A 20,699-nucleotide genomic window follows, 5' to 3' on the forward strand; every position below is an offset into this window, starting at 1 on the left:
AAACACACATTAATTAATGGAATCTTCCGGGTTCAAACCCTCCTTTATGATGTCACACACAGACTCAGCTGTGTTTGTTATTGTTATTAATATGGTTATTGTTGTAGTTATTAGGGATGAGCGAGTACACCACTATCTGTATTTGTATCTATCTGTATCTGTTCAACCAACTAAATTATCTGTATCTGTACTCGGAATGGGCGTGGCATAACCCGGAAGTGGGCGTAGTTTAACCGGAACTGGTTGTGGTTTACATCAATATATTATTTTAAGTCTGAAATTGATATGGAATGATCAGAAGTTGATATGTGTATTGTTTATTTGAAAACTATTTACAGAGCAGCCTCAGAATTGAGATTAAATATTTTTATCACAATGGTAAAGAAACTATTACAGAACAAGTGTTTCAGTAAAATCAGAACATTAATATTTAAGTGCATGGATTAATACATCTGAACTCATGCAGTAGGAACTAGGAAATATTAAATGCTAGAACCAGACACAATTTTATGTATATTTTTTTATTATAATTTGATTTAACTGTTTTTTTTCTTAACGTTCTTGGCATTTTGCCCCACACAAAGTTAAACAAAACAATGTTGATTAAGGTGTGTGTGTCTGAGAGAGATAGAGAGGTGAGAGAGATGGATTAAAAAAAAAACCCCGACCGGAGCGGAGGTAGTGAGTGACTGATGCAGCATGTCAGCTCTGTCTTGTCAAATGCACCATGTAAGTTACGAAAATTTTTAATATTTTAAATACTTTAAATATTCAACTGAAAAAGAGGCGAGCTGAAGAAAACCTAGGGAAAACTGAAGAAATGTGAGAAACAGTGAAGCAATCACAGCGAGATCCGTTACGGTCTGTGTGTGTGCGTGGATGAGCCGGTGTCGGTACAAGATCTGCTCGGGTGCAAAATTGGCTCAGGGCCCGTCGACTGCCGGTTACGTCTAAGTAGTTGATTGGCTGAACATGAACCTTACGGAATTACGCAATCACGTTACGTTGGTCCAGGCAAATCTTTCTGTTGGAAAGATGGACAACTTTTACAAAGAAATCCATCATTACCTCTTTGAAAATACACTTTTAGCATAGAGCTGCATGTATATTAGGGCTGAACGATTAACTGCATGTGCAATTAAATTGCGATGTGACAAAAGGAGATTTTCTAATCGCAAAGGCTGCAATTTGGCAGCGAGTGGTTAGCGCAACGCTAATATACATGGAAAAACCCATAGGAATGCTAATGCTAATATCGCCGATTACATTATTACAAATTATGAATTAGAAACGTGCCAAATGATTACATTTGGAGTCTAATAGAAAGTAAAACTACCATCAATCAAATAAGTACAGACAGGTATTTTAGTATAGCCAGAAAACTTTTAACTCCAGAGTTTTGGCTAGCAGCTATGAGCATAACTGAACTATGCATGGACAAGACGTCAAAAACTCTAAACACAAAATACTTCAATAAACGGGACACACTTCTTTCCTGCAAATACAATTTCACAGGTGTTGCTAAGACCTATGATTCTTCAAGGGATGTGCTCAAAGAGGAGTTGAATAAAGTATAGTGTTTTATTTTACAAATACCATTATAAACACAAACTTACGTCTTAAGAAACATTATTTTAATAACGAAACTGCTAAATTCTTTCCAACAGTATAGATGTATAGTTTATTTTGTCCGAATGGGTTTGCCGTACTTTGACGTCATCGGCAGTCGAAGGACCCCGAGCCGATCTTGCACCCGAGCAGATCCTGTACCGACACCGGCTAGAGAGTTTTGTGTGTAGGGAGTGGCGGGCGTTCTATGTGACTGGCCAATCACAGAGCGTGAAGACAGTCAGTTACCCAATGAGGATTTTCCTTCAGCACGATTACAGATATTTACGAGGTTTACTCGTTTCATGCTCGTATTTGTCAAAAATGCTTTATCCGTACCGGATACTCGACTGAAACAAGTATCCGGCTCATCCCTAAAATAAACAATACACATATCAACTTCTGATCATTCCATATCAATTTCAGACTTAAATTAAGATATTGATGTAAACCACGCCCACTTCCGGTTAAACCCTGCCCACTTCCGGGTTATGCCACGCCCATTCCGAGTACAGATACAGATACAGATAATTTAGTTGGTTGAACAGATACAGAAACAGATAGTGGTGTACTCGCTCATCCCTAGTATACACACACACACACACACACACACACACACACACACACATCGTTTTGTTCAACTGGAAGGAAACACGATTTGTTCTCAATCTTCTGTCTTTCTAGATTAAGGAATTATTGACACCTTCTGCTGGACTGAAACTGTTTCTACAGGCAGCATTTATGATGCTAAAGAAGACAAAACTCAACAACATTTTGTGTGGATTCCTTCAAAATAAATTAAACCACTTTACATTACTGCAGGATTTAAATGAATTGACCGGCATATTTAGTCCAAATAATGGGAAAGCCAGAAGTTTTTCACTTATACAAACTACTTAGGCTAAAACTCAAAACTATGTTATTTAACTGTGAGAAACAAAATTAAATATTTCTATAAAATAGAAATTACATTTTAAAACTTTAAGTCAAGGAGGCTAAAGATTTTCTTCTAAATGGATGAGCAACAAATGTTTAGTACCAGCTTTCAGACACTGGAGAGCAGCAACTCCATCTTCCCCATGATCTGCTGTTAAAATCCAGAGCGTTGTTCTGTTTTTTTTGCCAGCAGAGGGCGCAAATACCCCGGTCTTTCAAAGCAACAAAACTTGTTTGCAACAATTTAGAGAAAGTGTTTCTACTACATAACTCTTGTAGTTTTTTTATTTAGACAATATTTTGTATAAGGGTATATCTCATATGCACTAATAAGGAAAGGCTTTTCACACATCGCTCCACCAAAAATGCTTTCACCATCCACCTCTGTAGGTCACTCAGAAAGATGCTTTGTTGTAAGGGCTGTATGGTGGTGCAGTAGAGAACGTCATCTGCAGCCATCAGTGTGGAGTTAGCATGTCGTCCCCATGGATGCGAGGGATCTCTCCGGCTAGGGATCCCTCCGGCTACTCTGGTTTCCTCCCACAGCGCAAAAACATGCATTGGAGACTTGTCCCTTGATGTGAGTGAGTGTGACTGGAGTTGTGTGCCTTTGATGGACTGGACATGTCCAAGTTGTGCCCCGCCTCTCTTCTGGTGACAGTTGGAGTTAAAGAGCTCCACGTGACCCTGCTGAGGACTAAGTGGTTTAGAAAAGAATTGTTGTTCCCCCTTTGATCTCTATTAAGGTAGCGCGACTCGGGTTGCGAATGACCACAGTCACCAATTCTTGTCATGTGTCCATGTATGTATGTATGTATGTATGTATGTATGTATGTATGTATGTATGTATGTATGTATGTATGTACAGTATGTACAGTATGTACAGTATGTACAGTATGTACAGTATGTCTGATCTCAGAATTGTGTGTACTGAAACTCTAATTTCCCTCTGGGACTAATAAAGTATCTTTGAATTTGAATTGAATTGAAGAAGATGACTGAGATTTGTTGTTATTAGATGTTTGATGCAGGGCGTTCAGCACCACATCCGGCAGATTCTGGATCCAAAAATCCAACATGGCAGCTCCTGCAAATGGGACATCCTGGCATCACTTTTCTGCAAAAGAAGGAGGCGGATATGCTTTGTCTTGATTTTAATATGTGGTGATATAGAGACGATAAAAACTCAGATCTATTATTTCTCCAAACAGAGGCTGCAAATAACCATAGACTGTACATACAAATAACTGAAATTTCCTTTTACATCAATGTTCTGTTATTCCCTTTCCTGTGCCTGTCAGCCACCAGGGGGTGCCATGTTACCAAATAGCTGCTGCCACCAGAGCAAGCTTTGTCCGTATCTCTGTCCAATTAAAATCTGTCAACTGCAATAAGTCAAACGGTGACACAAAGGCTCTTTAAATGAACATTGTTGGAGGATAAATTTGATCAATGCTCCCCAGCAGATAACACACACACACACAAACACACACACAGGAGGCTGTATTTCCATGTTCCACTCAGAGAAGACAGACCCTCCCATGAGGAGGAGGAAGAGAGCTTCAGGGGAGCTTCAGTTGATGCGGAGGAGACAGACGTGATGTTGGAACCCTCCATCACCAGAGAGCAACATGCTGCAGCTGTGGGTGAGAAAACAAGTTTCATTTCCACTAAAACAGGATTTTAATCATGATTATTGTGTCTTTAAAATTGTCAGATCTTTTCTGTCATCATCAAACTTTTGCATTTTGACAAATCTCTTCATCTGCTCTTTCTGTTCTTCAAACTTTATAGCTTTGATTTGTCAGCTGCAGCCTTGATTTGTACTCCTTCAGATCCACCATAGTAAAATGATGCATCAAACTATTATTTAGGTGGAGGCTTTGCTGCCAGAGAGGAAGTATCAGCTCACATTTTCAGCAGGTGAGATCATCCGTGTTTGCCAGCTTAAATTTCCCCTTTTGGATGTGGAGTTATCACTCTGAGGCAGTGTCTTCTGTTCTCCAAAGATCAGCTCCCTGTCTCGTGTTTACGCTGAATGATTTCCTGATACAGCACCCCCCAACGCAAGGCTGTCAGATACAACCTTTACTCCTGTTATCACTCACAAATGAGAGATGGACTCCTCTCTCGGCTGTAGAACGCCCTGACTCAGCAGCACTGGGAAACGCTGCTCACATGTGAACATTTAAAACTAAAGCATCCAAATTTAGGCAAATTACTCCTCACATGTAACTGCTGAAACACTTATCCTGTTCCCGTCTTACGAACGATTGAGCTGTGAATGTGTCTGTTGATAGTCATCAGGGTTCCACACAACTGAACGGCATGCAAATATGTGCAGAGTTAAAGGGCATATGGAGGACTGTGGACAAAGGCAGAGGCTGAATTGAGACGATAAAAATCTGAGCTCTAAATTTAAAGCAGGTAAATCAGATTTTGTGGCAGGGGTGTGCATTTTCATTTTGGTTCCATTATTGTTCAGGAAACGTTTTTAATGGATTTGAGCGTAATTTGAGCCCTGATTCATTGTGAAAACCAGATCCCAGTCAGACCCAAACAGGAACCATGACAGCATCGGTGTAATGAGAGGGTGTGTCCTAAACCTGTGAAAACAAACTCACTAGACTGGAGAGTACATCTCACACTGTCATCAAAAATAAAACACCTGCAGGCTGAAAATCCTTTAAATAAGCTCAAAGATTTATGAATAATTAAAAAAGAAAACAATCTGAGTCTGTTGCTCTTTATCTGAAGTTAATTTCAGATAAGGGAATTTTAATTAACAAATAAATAACATTTATAATGCTAGAGTACTCAGGAAAACATTTGAAGCCATCTTTAATTTTGCGTATTTGTTTAAACTTAATGAAAGTGAGCTCTAAGCAGAGGGATGTTGACCTCACCAACTTCACAATCAGCTAAAATCACATGTTAGTCCTGTCAGCGGTAGCTGGACCAACAGGAGATTACAGCAAAAAATCAATCCAGATCTGTTCAGACAGAAAAATCTGTACATTTGTTCTACTTGATGCTCAGTTTTCTCCACCAACACTCACTTCCTGTCTTTGTTGAAGAGCCTCGTAACGTAAAAACTAGGAGATATATCTGAACTTCGTGCATAAAAATGAACACGCCTCTGTAAATGTCAGATTGTGATAAAAGCCTTTCAGCTGGACTGAGTCTTAATACATTTTTGTCTAACAACACAGTTGACCTTTAAAAATTGTGAAATTCTTCAACTAATCATCCAAAAATGGCATCAAAGCCTGATGTTTACTTGAATTTAAAATGTAACGATGTTTTTCTGTTTCCCCGAGAGGCTCCGGATTTGTTTAACGCCGCCATTGAGCAGCAAACTTCATGAGAAACTCACAGCAGCATCTGTTTCCTCTCCTACAGCCGAACCCCGAACTGCTCCCCTGTGATCCCTGTCGCCATGACAACTTTTACAATCCTCACAGCAACCAGGAGTCCTCAGAGGAGCTGCTGGGTTTATTAGCACATCTCTGTTAGCTTAAATCCAGCTCTGAAGGAGGGACCAGGAGGAGAGCATCACTGTAGGGAGGCATGCTGATAAAATTTTGCTCTTCTCTGTTTCAGAGATGTTTTTCCACTGGACTCTGCTGCTGGGTCTCACCTTGCAGTTAAAGACCGGACCAGTTTGTGGATGTGTCTGTTCACCGGCCACCACGCTGTCCCAGTTCCCCTTGGAGGTTCCTGCTGATGTCTGCTGCTTGAACTACTCCCGCTCTGCTTTTGGGCTCCTGCTCTGGTCCGTGTTTACAAATGAGACGAATTTAGAGATGCTGGATCTGTCCAGCTGTAACATCAGCTTTATTCAAGGTAACAACAAACAGGTGTCTGCCCTGCAGAAGGTTTACCTGGAGCGGAACAGACTGAGACGGTTACCGGACCAGTTTCTTGCTGCTCAGCCCAATCTGACTGAGGTGAATCTGAGTGAGAACCTTCTCCAGGAGCTTCCTGGTGGATTCCTCCAGGACTCCTCCAGCCTCCAGAGCTTGAATCTACAGGGGAACCAGCTACGCTCCTTACCTGGCAGTTTACTGCTGCTACCCAGTCTACAGAGACTAGAGCTGGATGGGAACCAGTGGGAATGCTCCTGTTTGTTACTGGAAGGTCTGGAGGCGGGCAGGCAGGTTAACAGGACCCAAAAACTCCAGAATGTGGTGAGGAACCTGACCTGCTCCTCTCCTCGCCACCTCACCGGCAGGTCCGTGTGGTCAGTGAGCCTTACTGACGTGTGTCGCCCAGCTGGCCTCACGGCGCTCTTCATCGTGCTCCCCCTCCTCATCCTCTCTGCCTTGCTGCTCTGTTGGTGCTGTGGCAGGAAGAGGAAGAAGAAGGAAACTCCTACATTCAGCACTTCCAAAAAGAGGGCTCCCAGCTCCAGCTACCCTGGCCACAAACATCCCAGCAAGCCTCAGCCTCCCGCTGCTGAGCAGGTCAAAGCAGGAGATGCTAGGAAAGAGGGGATCCTGAAGAACCAGCTGCTGCTCCGCCCGGCCTCAGAGCTCCTGGGCAGCACCAGGGACATCTACGAGGAGGTGGAGATCAAGATGGGCTCGGTGGAGTCTCTTCCACAAGCCTCCTCGTGGCGCTCCAGCTCCACAGAGGACAAGCAGGTGTCCCAGGAGCCTGAGGGGGCGGGTAAGACAGAAATGGACTCAGTCAGCGTGACAGAAGTGATGAAAGACTCGGCTGATAGAGAGAAAGCTTATCTGACCCAGTCCACCGAGTACTACAGCCTGGTTCCGGGTATCGAACTGGAGGACTCGGACCACGGAGAATACGAGAGCATTAACCTCTGACCTTTAAAGACCCTTTTGGAGACTTTTTTTTTACTGCAGAACTTGAGTCATGTGGTGCATTATGGGAAAGCTTACAAGTTCACAAACACACAGGGTTACTCTTTAAAACGTTAATGCAAAACTATGAAAAAATACATTTTGACCTCCAAGCTATTATCAATATTTTATCTTTCCTGTGTGAGTTTGAAGTGCCTTTGCTACTGCTGTTTCACAAGCTGCTGTCTGTTAGGACTTCCAGCCGCTGGAGTTTATTTTAATGCTCCAATTATGTAAACTTTGTCTTTCACAGGAGTGGGAATGCCTCGAGCAGACCCTCAGCTGTTCTGGAATCCTGGAAATCAAAAGTCCTGCAGTCCGAGTCTTCTAAATGAGAGCAGAATCAGGTGTGGGTTCAGTAAAAAAAAAAAAAACCTTCCAGGTGCTCTAAATCACCAAAGGTTTACAGTTGGGGAAGTTATTATGTTAATAAGTACTTTACTGTGTAATCCTGCTTAAAAATGGACATCACAACCAAATTAAATGGCTGTAAAATAATGTAATTAATTTTTTAAAATCCAAAGACTCTTGCTAACGGCTCTAAAGTTTAATCTGCACAGAAACAAAATGCGTTTCCTGATGAGTTCTGGACGTATAACCTAACGTATCGGAGAGTCCCGCCGACACGGACAGCGGGGACTTCAGCGAGCCGGTGAGATAAAAGCAGAGTTGTTGGCACAAGTCCCGGCTCAGTCATATTTCTGCCTTACAAAGGCAAACAGCGAGGGAAGTTTGACATTTAAACGCTCTAAACGATACAGATGTTTAGATACACAATGTTATATTTAAAACACTAAATAACTGAAGGGTTCTCAAGCTAGTTTTCTTTTTGTGTGTTTTATACAGGAAGTCAAAGCCTCTTATAACCTTTAGACTTGATGGAGTCTGTTTAACCTCCAAGATCTGATTTTTATCCTGAGAGGCGCTATAGAAAATATCTTTTCTTCCTCTTCTTCTTCAAAATAACACCTCCATTCCTCAGTGACGTCATTGTTTAAAATATTGAATAATCTTAGTTTTGGAAGGGCCAAACTAACTCTGACATGCCTTATGCAAAATTTATGCTGAATTTCATTAAACAAACTTTATTTATTGCCAACAGGAAATCAGATTGCTGCAGAGTCTATCAATTTAAAACAAAAATGAGGATCATTATGAAGTTTTGTCATTTGTATTCACGACCACGACTGATTCTGTTTGTAGATAATCATGCACACATTGTTTCTACAGCATTTGCACAAATAAAATAAGTAAAACAACAGTCTAACAGAACTTATTGTTTGCTGCAGAAGCATCCCAGATTCCCAATCGTTAAATTAATTAAATGTAGTTTCTGTCTGTTTTTTCAAAATAGAAGCAGGAATAACTCCAAATCTCTCCTTCTGCACCTTTACAATAAAAGCTTCATCAGAAGCTTCACAATGTAAATGTAAAACTTAAGTGCAATAAAGGAGGGTGTTATGTGACAATGTGAAACAAACAGGTGACTGTAGTCAGTGCTCGGGGGGGGGGGGGGGGTTACAATGAAAGAGGAAGTGATTCAATCCGGCCCTTTTCCTGAGGGACCTGCAGGAACGCAGTGAGGCCTTGAACAGAGGGATAAAAAAAGACATTTTAAAGACACAAATGCATGGATTCTGTTTCTGGCACATATTGTTGTCAAATCCAGACAGGTCAGAATTCACTTCTTTGTTCTAATTTAAAGAATCTTTTGAGTTTGCTTTTGTTTTCTTCTCCAACTCTCTGGTTACATTTACTCCAGTTTCATTGTTTTTATGTTTTCCTTATGTCACACAATAGGTTTACGCTTAAAGCTGCACAACCAGAAACGTGGGTGCTAAATAGTGAGCGGAAAATGCCCGAGCTGGCTGTCGGCAAATGCTGGCTGGAGATAAAAATCTGTAAAAGTGCTGCTTCAGGAACACGATGAGCAGAATCACAACACAAAAGGTGGAACGTGGAGGTCACTGCGACAGGGCCGAATGTGGAAAAGTGTCTCACACTTCATACATCTAATTAGTCTCCGAGAGAGAGACGGAGGGTGAAGCCAGGGTGTGGAGCTTCCTGGAATTGAACAGACAAAGGCGTAATTTCCAGATGGGTTGACACATATTTTCCTTTATAGCAGGCATGTTCAAGGTGTGGCTCGGGGACCATTTGTGGCCCTCAGAATGATTTTGTGCATTCCAAAAATGATGAAAAAGTGAAATTTTATCTCCCAGCAGGCTGCCTATAAACACTCTTTTCAAAACATATATATGTTCAGAATGAGGCCCATTTTGAGTAGTACAAATAGATAAACCACAATAGAATAATTCATGCATTATTTCTAATGCAAAAATCTAATTTGTGTGGCGTGCAAAGACTTTTAGCTTGATGATTTTGGTCCTCATCTTGAAATATTTGGACAACTTGGTTTTAAAGTTTGTCAGATGAATAAGAAAATGTACCTTGTGCATATGTAGGAGGTCCTGCAGGAGGTCGTGACCTCTTTGATTTTGATTATTTTTAGGGAGGTAATGTTTTCAGGCTTAATTAAGATTCCAATAGTAATGATAATAATGAAAAGAACCTGTTACTGATTTTCCACTCTTGTCTATTTTGTCATTTTTGAACAGTTTAACCCTCTTTCTGCTGCAGGTCTAGAAAACAGAAGTTTAAATTCTTAAGAAAAAGTATTTTAGTGAATTTGTCTCTGAATCACTGCTTTTAAACATGAATCTTGTAAAACTTTGTTGTTTTCTTCTAAAATTAAGCACAAAATGTAACCGAGGCTTTGGGCTTCAAGGCCAGAAACTCATTTTAGATGATTGATGTGAAAGACAGATTTTCAAAACGTTTTTATTTTTTGTTTGTTTATTTTAATTATATATTCAAATTTTAAACTGAAATATATCTTTTCACTTTTACCATTAAGTGTTAACCTGTGTGTCTAAGTGGTTAACTTTAAACTTTTAAACATTGATTTCATAATTTTGTTTGTATTTATGTGAAAATTCTCTTTTTTTCAGGCACAGAAAAGTTTAACAGAAACATTTAGATGTAAATTTGATATGATGCATAATTTAGAAAGCTTTGTTTTGTTTTATAGGATGCACAATCCTTATTCTTTTAAACATTTTAAAATATTTGCACAACATCAAATCATTTCTAAGTAATTCTTTGAAAAGCCAAATAACCTGGTCAATAAAAGCTGAACCTTCTCTCAGAACCAGAACTTTTCATCCCAGACCTTTCCACCTGGAATTCCACTTTTCTTTGGGCTCTGACTTCATTCATCGGGGGAAGTTGTAATTACTGCATGTGAAACCCAGTGCTCGATCTCAGAAGTCTTGGCTCGTTGGAGTATCTATGAACAGTAAATGTGTTTGATCAGGATCACAGATGGACCTTTGTCTGGTCTGACACCAGGGAGGAAGACCAAAGCATGAAAAACCACGTTTATCAGGAAAATTCCCACAAGTGACCACTGATTTCTACTCATGTATATAAAATGTTTAACAATTTAAATATTAAATATGTGGATGTACTTGTCAACGTTTTCTGTAAATAAAAGAGCATCAAGACATCTTTGTTTTTCAGATACAAACAGGGTTGAAGGTCAGGCCGCAGCCATGCAACAGCGTCCTCTAGTGGATAAACGTTGAATCTTTATTTACACAGAGTAATTTACTGAGACAAATGCATAAATCTGCTGCTTCAAGAGTCATTAATCTTCTGTAGATTCATCAGAGAACAGGGAAGTCCACACGGAGCCATTAAACATCCAGAGAGAACTACGTCAGAAGATAAAATACAGCCAGAAAATTCAAAAAAGTCAGATTTACAGTGGGCTGCCTTTACGATGTGAAAAATAAACAAGTGGGTCAAACACAGAAGTTCATGACAAAAGCAAAAAAAAAAAAAAAAGAAGGGGTGAAACCCGTCTGACTAGTGCAATACTGACGGGTCCTCATCAGAGTCACTGCCTTTAAAAAAACAACACAAACCAGTCAGTTTCTGTGGGTTTTATTTGATTTCATGCTGAGTGTTTGGTTTGCTCAGATAAAAGGTCAAAGTTCACCTTTCTTTTGCGTGTTTAAATAAATAGTATCTTTTTAAATTTAAAAAAGTACCTATAGGCCTAATAAAAAACATTTATCGAATATGTCCACATTAGGAAGCATTATCTTCTAGAAATAATCAAATTATCTCATTTTAGTGTATTTAAAATAAAAAATAAACGTCTACAATAGGAAAATTATTAATAAAAAATTAAATAAGACGTTATTAAATATTTTAAATATATGTATATTTTAGAAGATATTTGGGGATTTTAGTTATTATTTTTACTAAAAGGTTTTCTTGAGTTCATCAGTCCTGAACTATATTAATGTCGATGGTCCTGAACAACGAATCTTTTGCAATTACTTAAATTATTTACTTTATGACTAATTTTTACAGTGTTCTGGAAATCATTTATCACCTCTTTTACAGCTTTTTAGTTTCACAGTCTGGAGCAAAAATAAACTTTAATGTTTATGAGCTCTTTATTATTTAGAAATATTCATGTCATTTTTAACCTTCTTGCCTACAAGAAAGATTTGTTTATCTTAAGCTCCACCCAAAAGCTTCATAGTTGTGTTAAATTAACCTGCTGCTGATTACAAGCTCAGACTTTTCTGGTGAATCTAGCTTGATCGCAGGTGTGTTTGCTTCTGGCTGCAGGTTCCCAGGTAATAAATTCAAGAGTTTAATTTATGGCAGCTCAGCAGTTAAATTGAGATTCAGAGGAAGAACGGTTCTTTTCAGGAGTAAACAACCCTTGCAGCTTTAATGTTCTGCATAAGAGACTGATTTTGCCTAAATCTTGCAGGACTTCCGAGCAGAATCATGACTGTTTCCTACTCTCTAGAGGTGGCCAGTGCCAGGTTTTGTGGCTTCTCCAGGCTCCTGTTCAGGTGGAAGGGGAGCATCTACCGGCTGCTGTATAAAGAGTTCCTGGTGTTTTCTTTTGTTTATCTCTTCTTCAGCATCTTTTACAGGTAAAGTCTCTGGTTTCATGTCTCCTCACATCTATGTGCTGCACAATCTGAGGGATCTTTTTCTTTCTCCAGGTTCCTCATGACTCCCAAGCAGCAGGACCTGTTCGAGCGCATCGCCCTTTACTGTGATCAGTTCACCAACACCAACTTCATCCCTGTCCTGTTTGTTCTGGGTGAGACTGAAGGTCCGGTCTGATCCAGCCTGAGGCAGAACCTGTCTAACTTATTTGCTGTTATTCCAGGTTTCTACGTGACTCTGGCCTTTAACCGCTGGTGGGGTCAGTACACCAGCTTCCCTCTGCCTGACAACCTGATGATGGTGGTGTCAGGAAACGTCCACGGCGCAGACGAGAGGGGACGCCTACTGAGACGAACCCTCATGAGATACGCCAACTTATCTTCGGTCCTGATTCTGCGCTCCATCAGCACCAGAGTTCTCAAGCGGTTCCCAACTCTGGAGCACATCGTGGAGGCTGGTGGGTGTAAACATTTCTGATCAGACTGTAGGGACTACAGTGGATTTAGTTATCAGGAAAAACAAAAAATAAAAACATCTGTATGTCCCATAGCTGCGGACAAGGAGAGACGCCTTCTGATTTGCATTTCTCCAAATATCACCTAAATGATCTCCTGATTGCCTTAAAAAGTGGTCCAGGTTTATAACAGCTGATAGAACATGTGTGTGTTCTCTGTGCAGGATTCATGACAACACAGGAGCTGAAGAAGTTTGAGTCTCTGCACTCGGATTTCAACAAGTACTGGATGCCTCTGACGTGGTTCTCCAACCTGGCGTCCAGAGCCAGAGAGGAGGGGCGGGTGAGGGACGACATCTCTCTGAGGCTGCTGATGGACGTGAGATCTTTGAAACACTACCAAACCTGGAGTTGTTTATTGTTGCTTGGAAATAAAACCCCAGCGTGTTTCTGCAGGAGCTGAATAACTACAGAGCAAAGTGCAGCCTGCTGTTCCACTACGACTGGATCAGTATCCCTCTGGTCTACACTCAGGTCAGAAAAACAGCGACGAAACCTTAAAACCTTCATCATTAATTAAATCTCTTTCTGGTTTAGTTTCTCACTAAAGATTAATGTGATTGTATTCCAACACAGGTGGTAACCATTGCGGTTTACTCGTTTTTTGCCTTCTGTGTGATTGGCCGACAATTTCTGAACCCTGAGAAAGGGTACAGCGGTCACAAACTGGACATGTACGTGCCAGTTTTCACCCTGATGCAGTTCTTCTTCTACACCGGCTGGCTGAAGGTGACCCCGACACAACCTCACTGCTGTACACTCCATCTTCTCCACACGTCTGAAAGTGACCCCGACACAACCTCACTGCTGTACACTCCATCTTCTCCACACGTCTGAAATTTAAACTATTTTAGAAATCAGCTGTTTCCAGATTAACATCATGAAAGTTTTATAAAGTCAGAATCAATAGTTAGAATGAAAACATGTAATTGAATCACAACCACACACTTTTGGAGGGCCTGGACCCGTGTGCTGAGCTGTTTCAGTGGAACAGATGATGTCTCTGTGTTGAAGGTGGGAGAGCTGATAATTAACCCATTTGGTGAAGACGATGACGACTTTGAAACCAATCAGCTGATTGACAGAAACATTCAGGTTGAAGCTTCAGTTTGTTTTTAACTATTATCAGGACTTGAATTTAGATTTGAATTAGGTTCCTGTCTGCTTCAGGTGTCCATGCTGGCGGTGGATGACATGTACCAGAACCTGGCTCCAATTGTGAAGGACAAACACTGGTCCCAGAGACACTTCTCTGTCCCTTACACTCAGTCAACAGCAGCAGAGACTCTCAGACCAGTTTTCAAAGGATCCACCTTCGACATGAGGTAAACAACTGATAACACACCTGAAAATGTATTTAATTTGCTTCATTAGTTTACAGATGAATAGGAGAAAGGAGAAAAATGTTATCAACAAAGTCAGTGACATCAAATTTATTTATGAACATTAAATTAATGTATTATTTACAGATCTTTAACTTCATTTTATCAACTCAAACATTCTGTTAAATTAAAACAAAAAAAAAGACAAGAAGCTGAGCACAAAAGAGAATCAGCATAAATAATAAACATTAAATCTAAGTCCTTAAACAGGAACATAGAAATTAATACTTCATGCTCAGAAACACATATTATAACAGATGGAGTCCCACAGGGCTCTGTTCTTGGTCCAAATTATTTCTTATTTACATTATTGACATTCGTCAAGTCATGAAAAACATGCAGTGTATTCTTTTTGCAGATGATATTAGCCTTTATGGTTCTGGACTAAATATTAAGCAGCTACTGCAAACAGTTGAAAAAGAATTGAGATTATTAAAGCAATGGTTTGATTATAATAAGTTATTAATGAATGTGAATAAAACAAAATAGATCATCTTTGGGAATGCTGGTATGCTGTGTAGAATCAAGGAAATTGTCAATCAAAAATCACTCTACTTATTATATCATGCACTCGTCCTGCCATACCTAACCTATGGTGTGGATTTCTGGGGAAATAATTATAAAAGCATAATCCAATCTATTGTCAATCTGCAAAAATTTTTTGCAGAATTGTAAATTATGCAGAATATTGTGCATCAACAAATCCTTTATTTATTAAATCAAAAATGTTGAAATTACATGACTTGATAGAATTTAGCACAGCTATTATTATGTATAAGCTCCACAACCATAAACTCCCTGGACGTATTCAGGACAGATTTAAACTCAGAGACACTATTTATAACTTGAGAGGAACACATAGTTACCAGAAAAGTAAATTTCGAACAAACCCAAAAGGTAAATGTGTTTTGATTAAAGGAATAAATATATGAAATAGTTTAGATAAGACAACAAAAGATTCTATATCCTTAATAGAATTTAAAAAGAAGTTCAAAGCTAATATAATAAATAATTATGTAGCCCTTGACCAAAACTGTACGGAACCTATTTTGTGTACTTTAGCTTGAATTGCCTCTGTGTTTGAAATGTGCTCTATAAATGAAGCAGCCTTGCATTGTCTTTGCTTTCTTTTACTAGCTCTTCTTCCTTGTTGAAGGCAAGTCGCATTATGTTGTAATTTAGGTTTTGGCCATGGCTAAGTGTTTTCACTTCTGCCAAAGCCTTTCAGTCGTTGACTTTAATTTATTTATTTCTCATGAAATTTTGAAGTTGGTTGTCTATATGTACATAAATTGACTGAAAAATAAAATAGGAAAACAAAAAACATTTAATTTACAATACGGCCCAGACCAGTAAATACAAATGAAAAGTGTTGGCGAATTTGAAACAGAAAAAAAAGTTATATTAAAACATTGAAAACAAAACAATAAGAAGGTAGAAATCAAAATCCCTTCTTCACTCTGAGTCTAAAGATGCAAACTTGGACTTATTTCTCCACACATTTTTAAACAATTTACATTTTTATAAAGACAAAAAAAAAGAATATATAATAAAAAGTTTTTTGTAATAATAAATAAACGGTCATATGATATTGTAGAGGGTGTAGATATACGTATGTATTTGGGTGCTTTTAAAGCTTGATAAACTACCCTACACTTTGACCAATATGATGTGAATTTCCATATAAATGTGGAAATCCAGTCTGATTGGTCTTTGAATGTTTAACCAGAAGATTTAGAATTCTTTGTTTATTCAGGGATTGTCAGACACTTTGTATTAATTCAAGAAGAGAGTCAAGTTTATAAAAAGTAAGATTTTATTTTCTAAACAATTAAAACATGACAACTCGGACACTTTATGTGATGGATGGACCTAAGTGGATGGACTGTGAGGTGTGATGATGTGTGAATGTGATGTTATCAGAACCCTTGTATCTGAAGAAACTGAGTTCTGAGTGGGAGTGAATTTGGTCTGCATTAAACTAACAAAGTTGGTTCTTCTCAAAAACACATTAGACGCAATCTGCCAAGTCTACGTACCCTCAAAGACCCCTGTGGTAGATCCGGAATGTGTTGAGGTCCGGGGACCCCAGAGGTACCGAAGTCCGTAGAAGAAACCGCAGTGCTGACTAGAGATGTCTTCAGGTCACGACAGTTGTTAATTGCGTCTTAGGAATAATAGGAGTTGAAGTTGGTTCAGCTTTGTTCTGAAGGAACCATTTGCGGTCAGCTGTAGCGTGCAACAGTCACGTGTCTGCGTGTGTGAGCTGTCAGAAGATAGTGATTCACTTGTTAAATCTAAAATTACTGATCATAACATAATAATATTCATTTCAACCACAGTAATTTAAGCACAGATTAATCAAAACATTGTTGTTATTCTTCAACCATTATTGTTCATTCAACCATATTATTATTTAATGATTATTTAACTTATGAGTTTTAAAAGTTCCTCTTTCATGAGAGTGTGCAATCCTGTGGTCTAATCAAAAGAAGGCTTTGTTTGGGAACATAGGCTGACATCTTGTTCCCCCTGAAATGTCAACAAGGCTTGCAGAATCTTCTGGGCTTGTTGGAAGACAGAATGTAAAACCCACCTTAGAGGATGGAATTAGGTCTGTAGATGACCAGTGGCATATGTAGGTGGAAACTGACCATTTATGGATGTTACAATATTCATTCAGTGTCTTATACAGTAAGAATCCTACCTGCAGGTGATGTCACCCAAAGTGGGTTGAGTCTCTATAAATACAGGAATTAGCCATTCATTTTGCTAACAAATTGGTAGCTTCTACCCCTTTCTATCTCATAACAAACTGATGCATCTAAATTATTTGAGTAAAAAAGTTTGATAGTTTTACATCCCTGTTATCGTCTGATTCTCAAAATGAAACCAAATTACAAAATAATGCTGATGCGCTGATGCATTTTTAAACAATCTGCTCCTCTGATTATCTCATGCATACAATAAGTTTACAGCTATGACTTGAGCTGATCAGCTGAAAAGTCATCTGTTCAGGCTAACTTTTGTTTGTTTGTATGTATGATCTGCTGATTATACCTTCTTTTCATGCTGCTGTTTTGATTAATTCTGCCTTTCCTATCCTGTCTCACCTTTTCTTTTCAGTTTTGTTTCAGTTTCAGTTCCTCCTTTGGCGAAAAATCCGAGACTCAATAGTTGATTAGAATTTTTATATGGAAAATTTAATGGAAGTTTTTGCTTTTGTGACTCTTTAATCCAGGTTGCAGGAGCAAAGTAGCTAAACTTGGTTTTTCTGAGTTTAGTACCAACATTAGGCGTCTCTAAGACAACAGTCTTTGGTATTCTTTCCTTATTGCAGCATCTCCCTAATGTAAGGTTTTCAGGTGAGGCGTGCATGTATAAAAAGTCCCCACAATCTAGTTTTCGCAAAAAATTAACTTTAATCAGATATTTTTTCTTGTGATGAGAACACCTACTTTTTTCCCGACAGTAATGTTCTATTTTTTGCTGCAAACCCTTTGTCTTTTCTGTAATATGATGTGTAAAAGTCAGTTCCTCATCAAGCCACAGTCCTAGATACTTGTACTCAGAGACTTTTTCAATAAAAATCTCAGCAGTAGTAGTGATGTGCAAGTTCGATTCGTTGAGGGTTGAGGCTGGAAAGATCATTAATTTGGTTTTATCCACATTGAAAACCATTTTGTGGTAATTCAATAAGTCTTGCAATCTATCAAAGCAGTGCTGAAGTGATTCGACAGCTTCATGAACGCTGGCATTGCTACAGTACAAAACGATGTAATCACCATACACATGAACACCACAGTCAGTCACAGATGAAACAATGTCATTCATATAGATGTTGAACAAAACAGGGCCTAAAACTGACTTTATCGTCGGACCCAATGAATGCATTCTCTGCATATTTCAGGCATGAATGTGATTCTGTTAGATTGTTTTTCTTTTCTTGTTTTGCATCTTTATTTTTAGATCATGATGTTGGAACATCCCAGCTAATGGATTTTAAAACAAAACAAACAAAAATGTCACATCCTACAATTTGACAAGAGTTATCTGAGGAGAATTTAGAATAGAGCAGACTTTATTAATCCCATGAGGAAATTGACTCATTAGACCAGCACACACCCTTTCCAAAAACAGAATCCACATAAAGGACTGTGACATTCAAATGAACATCCAGGCATGGCTCTAATATTGCATACATACTGATTATTGCACTGATGATAGCGTGTAACAGGATAATGCTAGTAACTGTTAGTTATACACTCTTACTGCGGTGGGAAAGAATGACCCACAATAATGTTAAGTTTTACATTGTGGATGTCCATGGCCTCCACGGTGGGTGGAAGGGGTCATCCAAGATGGAGGTCAGATTCGCTGACATTCTCCTTTCCACAGAATCCAGTGGGCATCTCGGTACTGAGATGGCTTTCTTAACTAGCTTGTTCAGTCTCTTCCTATCTTGGTCAGAGCTGCCTGCACCCCAACAGACCACAGCAGAGTGAATAACAGAGCTAACAACAGAATAGTAAAAAATAGTTCAGCAGATGGGAATGAACTCCGAAGGACCTCAGCCTCCTGAGGAGGTGGAGGCGGCTGTGGCCCTTCTTATACAGAGCATCTATGTTGTGGGACCAGTTCAGTTTTTTGTTGAGGTGAACACCCAGGTACTTAAAGGTATCCATCACCACAATATCTGCTCCCTGGATGTTTACTGGTGAGTAAGGAAGAGTGTTTCTCTGGAAGTCAATCACCATTTCCTTTGTTTTACTGGTGTTCAAGCAAAGGTGGTTACGCACACACCAGTCCACAAAGTCCATGACTGACCTGTACTCCTGGTCATTCCCCTCAGACACACAGCCGATAATAGCAGAAACAGGCTCAGAACAGATGGCCTTCTGCCTCGGCCAAAAGAGGTCTGACAGAACAGGGAAGTAGGGTTGGGCCAGTCATTATTTGCTATTCTAATTTCTATGGAAGTCAAACGGAGAAAACACAGTTAATGTCAACACAACTGCAACATGAAAAATAAATGTTGTAAAGAAAGAGTGAGTCTATGCTGTTCAGCAGTCTAGACATGTTGCATAACTAAAGGGATGATCCAGGACAACCTCCCTTGCTTTCTACTTTTAGAAGCTTGCTCCATCTCTTACACTAAATATTTTATTTCATAATTGAATTGATCATCTTAATTATTAAAAGAAAACAAATACTATCAATCTTTAAAACACCTTTTTTATGAGTTACTGAATCCTAATGATGGTGTGAGGATACTCCGTTAATCATAGACGACGCAGCTTTAAAGCACATTGCATATGTAATGTCCAGCAATGGTCAGTTTTTAAGTACAATTTGACCCTTCAATATCTGGTCAAAATGGAGACTCGAGACTGCACGTGTTCCCTTTAATCTGCCTGCCTTCATCCCATCAGCTGGAGCTCAGAGCCTCTTTGCAGCTCTGAAAACATGATAACGTATTGTCAACAATGATGTTCTCTCCTCAAGGCCCAAGCTTCCCTTATCGTCCTACAGGATTATTCATGCCTCTGAATAAGTGAACAGTCGCAGCACGGATTAGTTGCTAAATTTGAAAATCATATTTAAAATACATAAATAAAATTAGATTAAAAAAATAAAAAGTTAAAAGACTGAGCAGTTACAGTGCAGAAAGTGCAGCATTAGAAAAAACAGTCTAAGACAGATGAATACATCAAAGATCAATTCTGATTAGATAGAAAATTATATTTTCAAATTAAGCAACATTTGATTTTCAAAAGATCTGATTCAGTGCTAGTCACAGATGTTATTATTCTTGATCAAAAAACTCTATTAAATTTATTTTAACCCTTTAAAGTCATGAAATGTTTTGAATGTGTTATTTTATCTTTTTTCATAATATAGACACCACAGCCATGTTTGAGCCGCATTATCTTTTGTATTTTCAGGATGAGTGCTGAAGATCTTGAGATTCACCAGCCGACAGATGTGTCTGTAAACAAGCAGTATTTACCACTTCAGAGCTCCATTGCTGATGGCTTTGATGGTCTCCTGCAGAAGAGTAAAGGGATCCTTCACAGAGGGAGCCTTCCTCAGCTGATAGACATCATGACTCTCCCAGATGAAGATGATGAGGCCAATGTAGCTGACAAAGATGCCACCAATCACAAGGAACAAGTGCAGACAGTGGTTTCAGCTGCACTGTAAAACATATACTGAGAAATAAGAATAGTCATCATGTTTTTCTGCAAAGAAAACTTAACAAATGTAAATAAAACTTTTAAAAATGCTTCTCTTTATCAAAGTCTTAACTTGTTGGAACTTTTACAACAACTAAACAGTAAATAAATC

The 20,699-nt window shown here is 39.0% G+C and overlaps 2 protein-coding genes across 5 annotated transcripts; both read left to right on the top strand.

Moving 5' to 3' along the window:
• Window positions 1-4,088: 4,088 nt before the first annotated feature.
• On the top strand, window positions 4,089-8,671 carry si:ch211-106k21.5 (peroxidasin). 3 transcript variants are annotated; one of them, XM_070541577.1, is made up of 3 exons: window positions 4,096-4,190; window positions 4,339-4,467; window positions 6,148-8,671. In XM_070541577.1, exon 3 carries the CDS (start codon window positions 6,150-6,152, stop codon window positions 7,374-7,376), a length of 1,227 nt encoding a protein of 408 aa, XP_070397678.1. In that variant the 5' UTR covers window positions 4,096-4,190; window positions 4,339-4,467; window positions 6,148-6,149; the 3' UTR covers window positions 7,377-8,671. The 3 variants fall into 3 exon arrangements, with proteins under 3 accessions (XP_015811648.1, XP_070397678.1, XP_015811647.1); XM_015956161.2 differs by having other exon boundaries at window positions 4,419-4,467; XM_015956162.2 differs by lacking the exon at window positions 4,339-4,467 and having other exon boundaries at window positions 4,089-4,190.
• Window positions 8,672-12,063: 3,392 nt separating this feature from the next.
• best4 (bestrophin 4) lies at window positions 12,064-20,638 on the top strand. 2 transcript variants are annotated; one of them, XM_054742723.2, is made up of 10 exons: window positions 12,064-12,127; window positions 12,307-12,436; window positions 12,509-12,609; window positions 12,679-12,912; window positions 13,134-13,288; window positions 13,366-13,443; window positions 13,546-13,698; window positions 13,984-14,064; window positions 14,140-14,294; window positions 20,297-20,638. In XM_054742723.2, the coding sequence occupies exons 3-10, from the start codon at window positions 12,516-12,518 to the stop codon at window positions 20,553-20,555; spliced, it is 1,209 nt and encodes a 402-aa protein (XP_054598698.1). In that variant the 5' UTR covers window positions 12,064-12,127; window positions 12,307-12,436; window positions 12,509-12,515; the 3' UTR covers window positions 20,556-20,638. The 2 variants fall into 2 exon arrangements, with proteins under 2 accessions (XP_054598698.1, XP_054598695.1); XM_054742720.2 differs by having other exon boundaries at window positions 12,068-12,127; window positions 12,268-12,436.
• Window positions 20,639-20,699: the final 61 nt, after the last annotated feature.

The sequence above is a fragment of the Nothobranchius furzeri genome, chromosome 11 (assembly GCF_043380555.1).
Source record: "Nothobranchius furzeri strain GRZ-AD chromosome 11, NfurGRZ-RIMD1, whole genome shotgun sequence".
In the NCBI taxonomy this organism is placed as follows: domain Eukaryota; kingdom Metazoa; phylum Chordata; class Actinopteri; order Cyprinodontiformes; family Nothobranchiidae; genus Nothobranchius; species Nothobranchius furzeri.

Excerpts from the sequence above, each read along its gene's own strand:
- si:ch211-106k21.5 (XM_015956161.2), top strand. Across the intron at positions 4,468-6,147 it reads TCAGCTCACATTTTCAGCAG|AGATGTTTTTCCACTGGACT; the intron begins GTGAGATCATCC and ends TCTCTGTTTCAG.
- best4 (XM_054742720.2), top strand. The coding sequence starts at position 12,285 with ATGACTGTTTCCTACTCTCTAGAGGTGGCCAGTGCCAGGTTTTGTGGC. Across the intron at positions 12,437-12,508 it reads TTCTTCAGCATCTTTTACAG|GTTCCTCATGACTCCCAAGC; the intron begins GTAAAGTCTCTG and ends TTCTTTCTCCAG. Across the intron at positions 12,913-13,133 it reads GGAGCACATCGTGGAGGCTG|GATTCATGACAACACAGGAG; the intron begins GTGGGTGTAAAC and ends TTCTCTGTGCAG.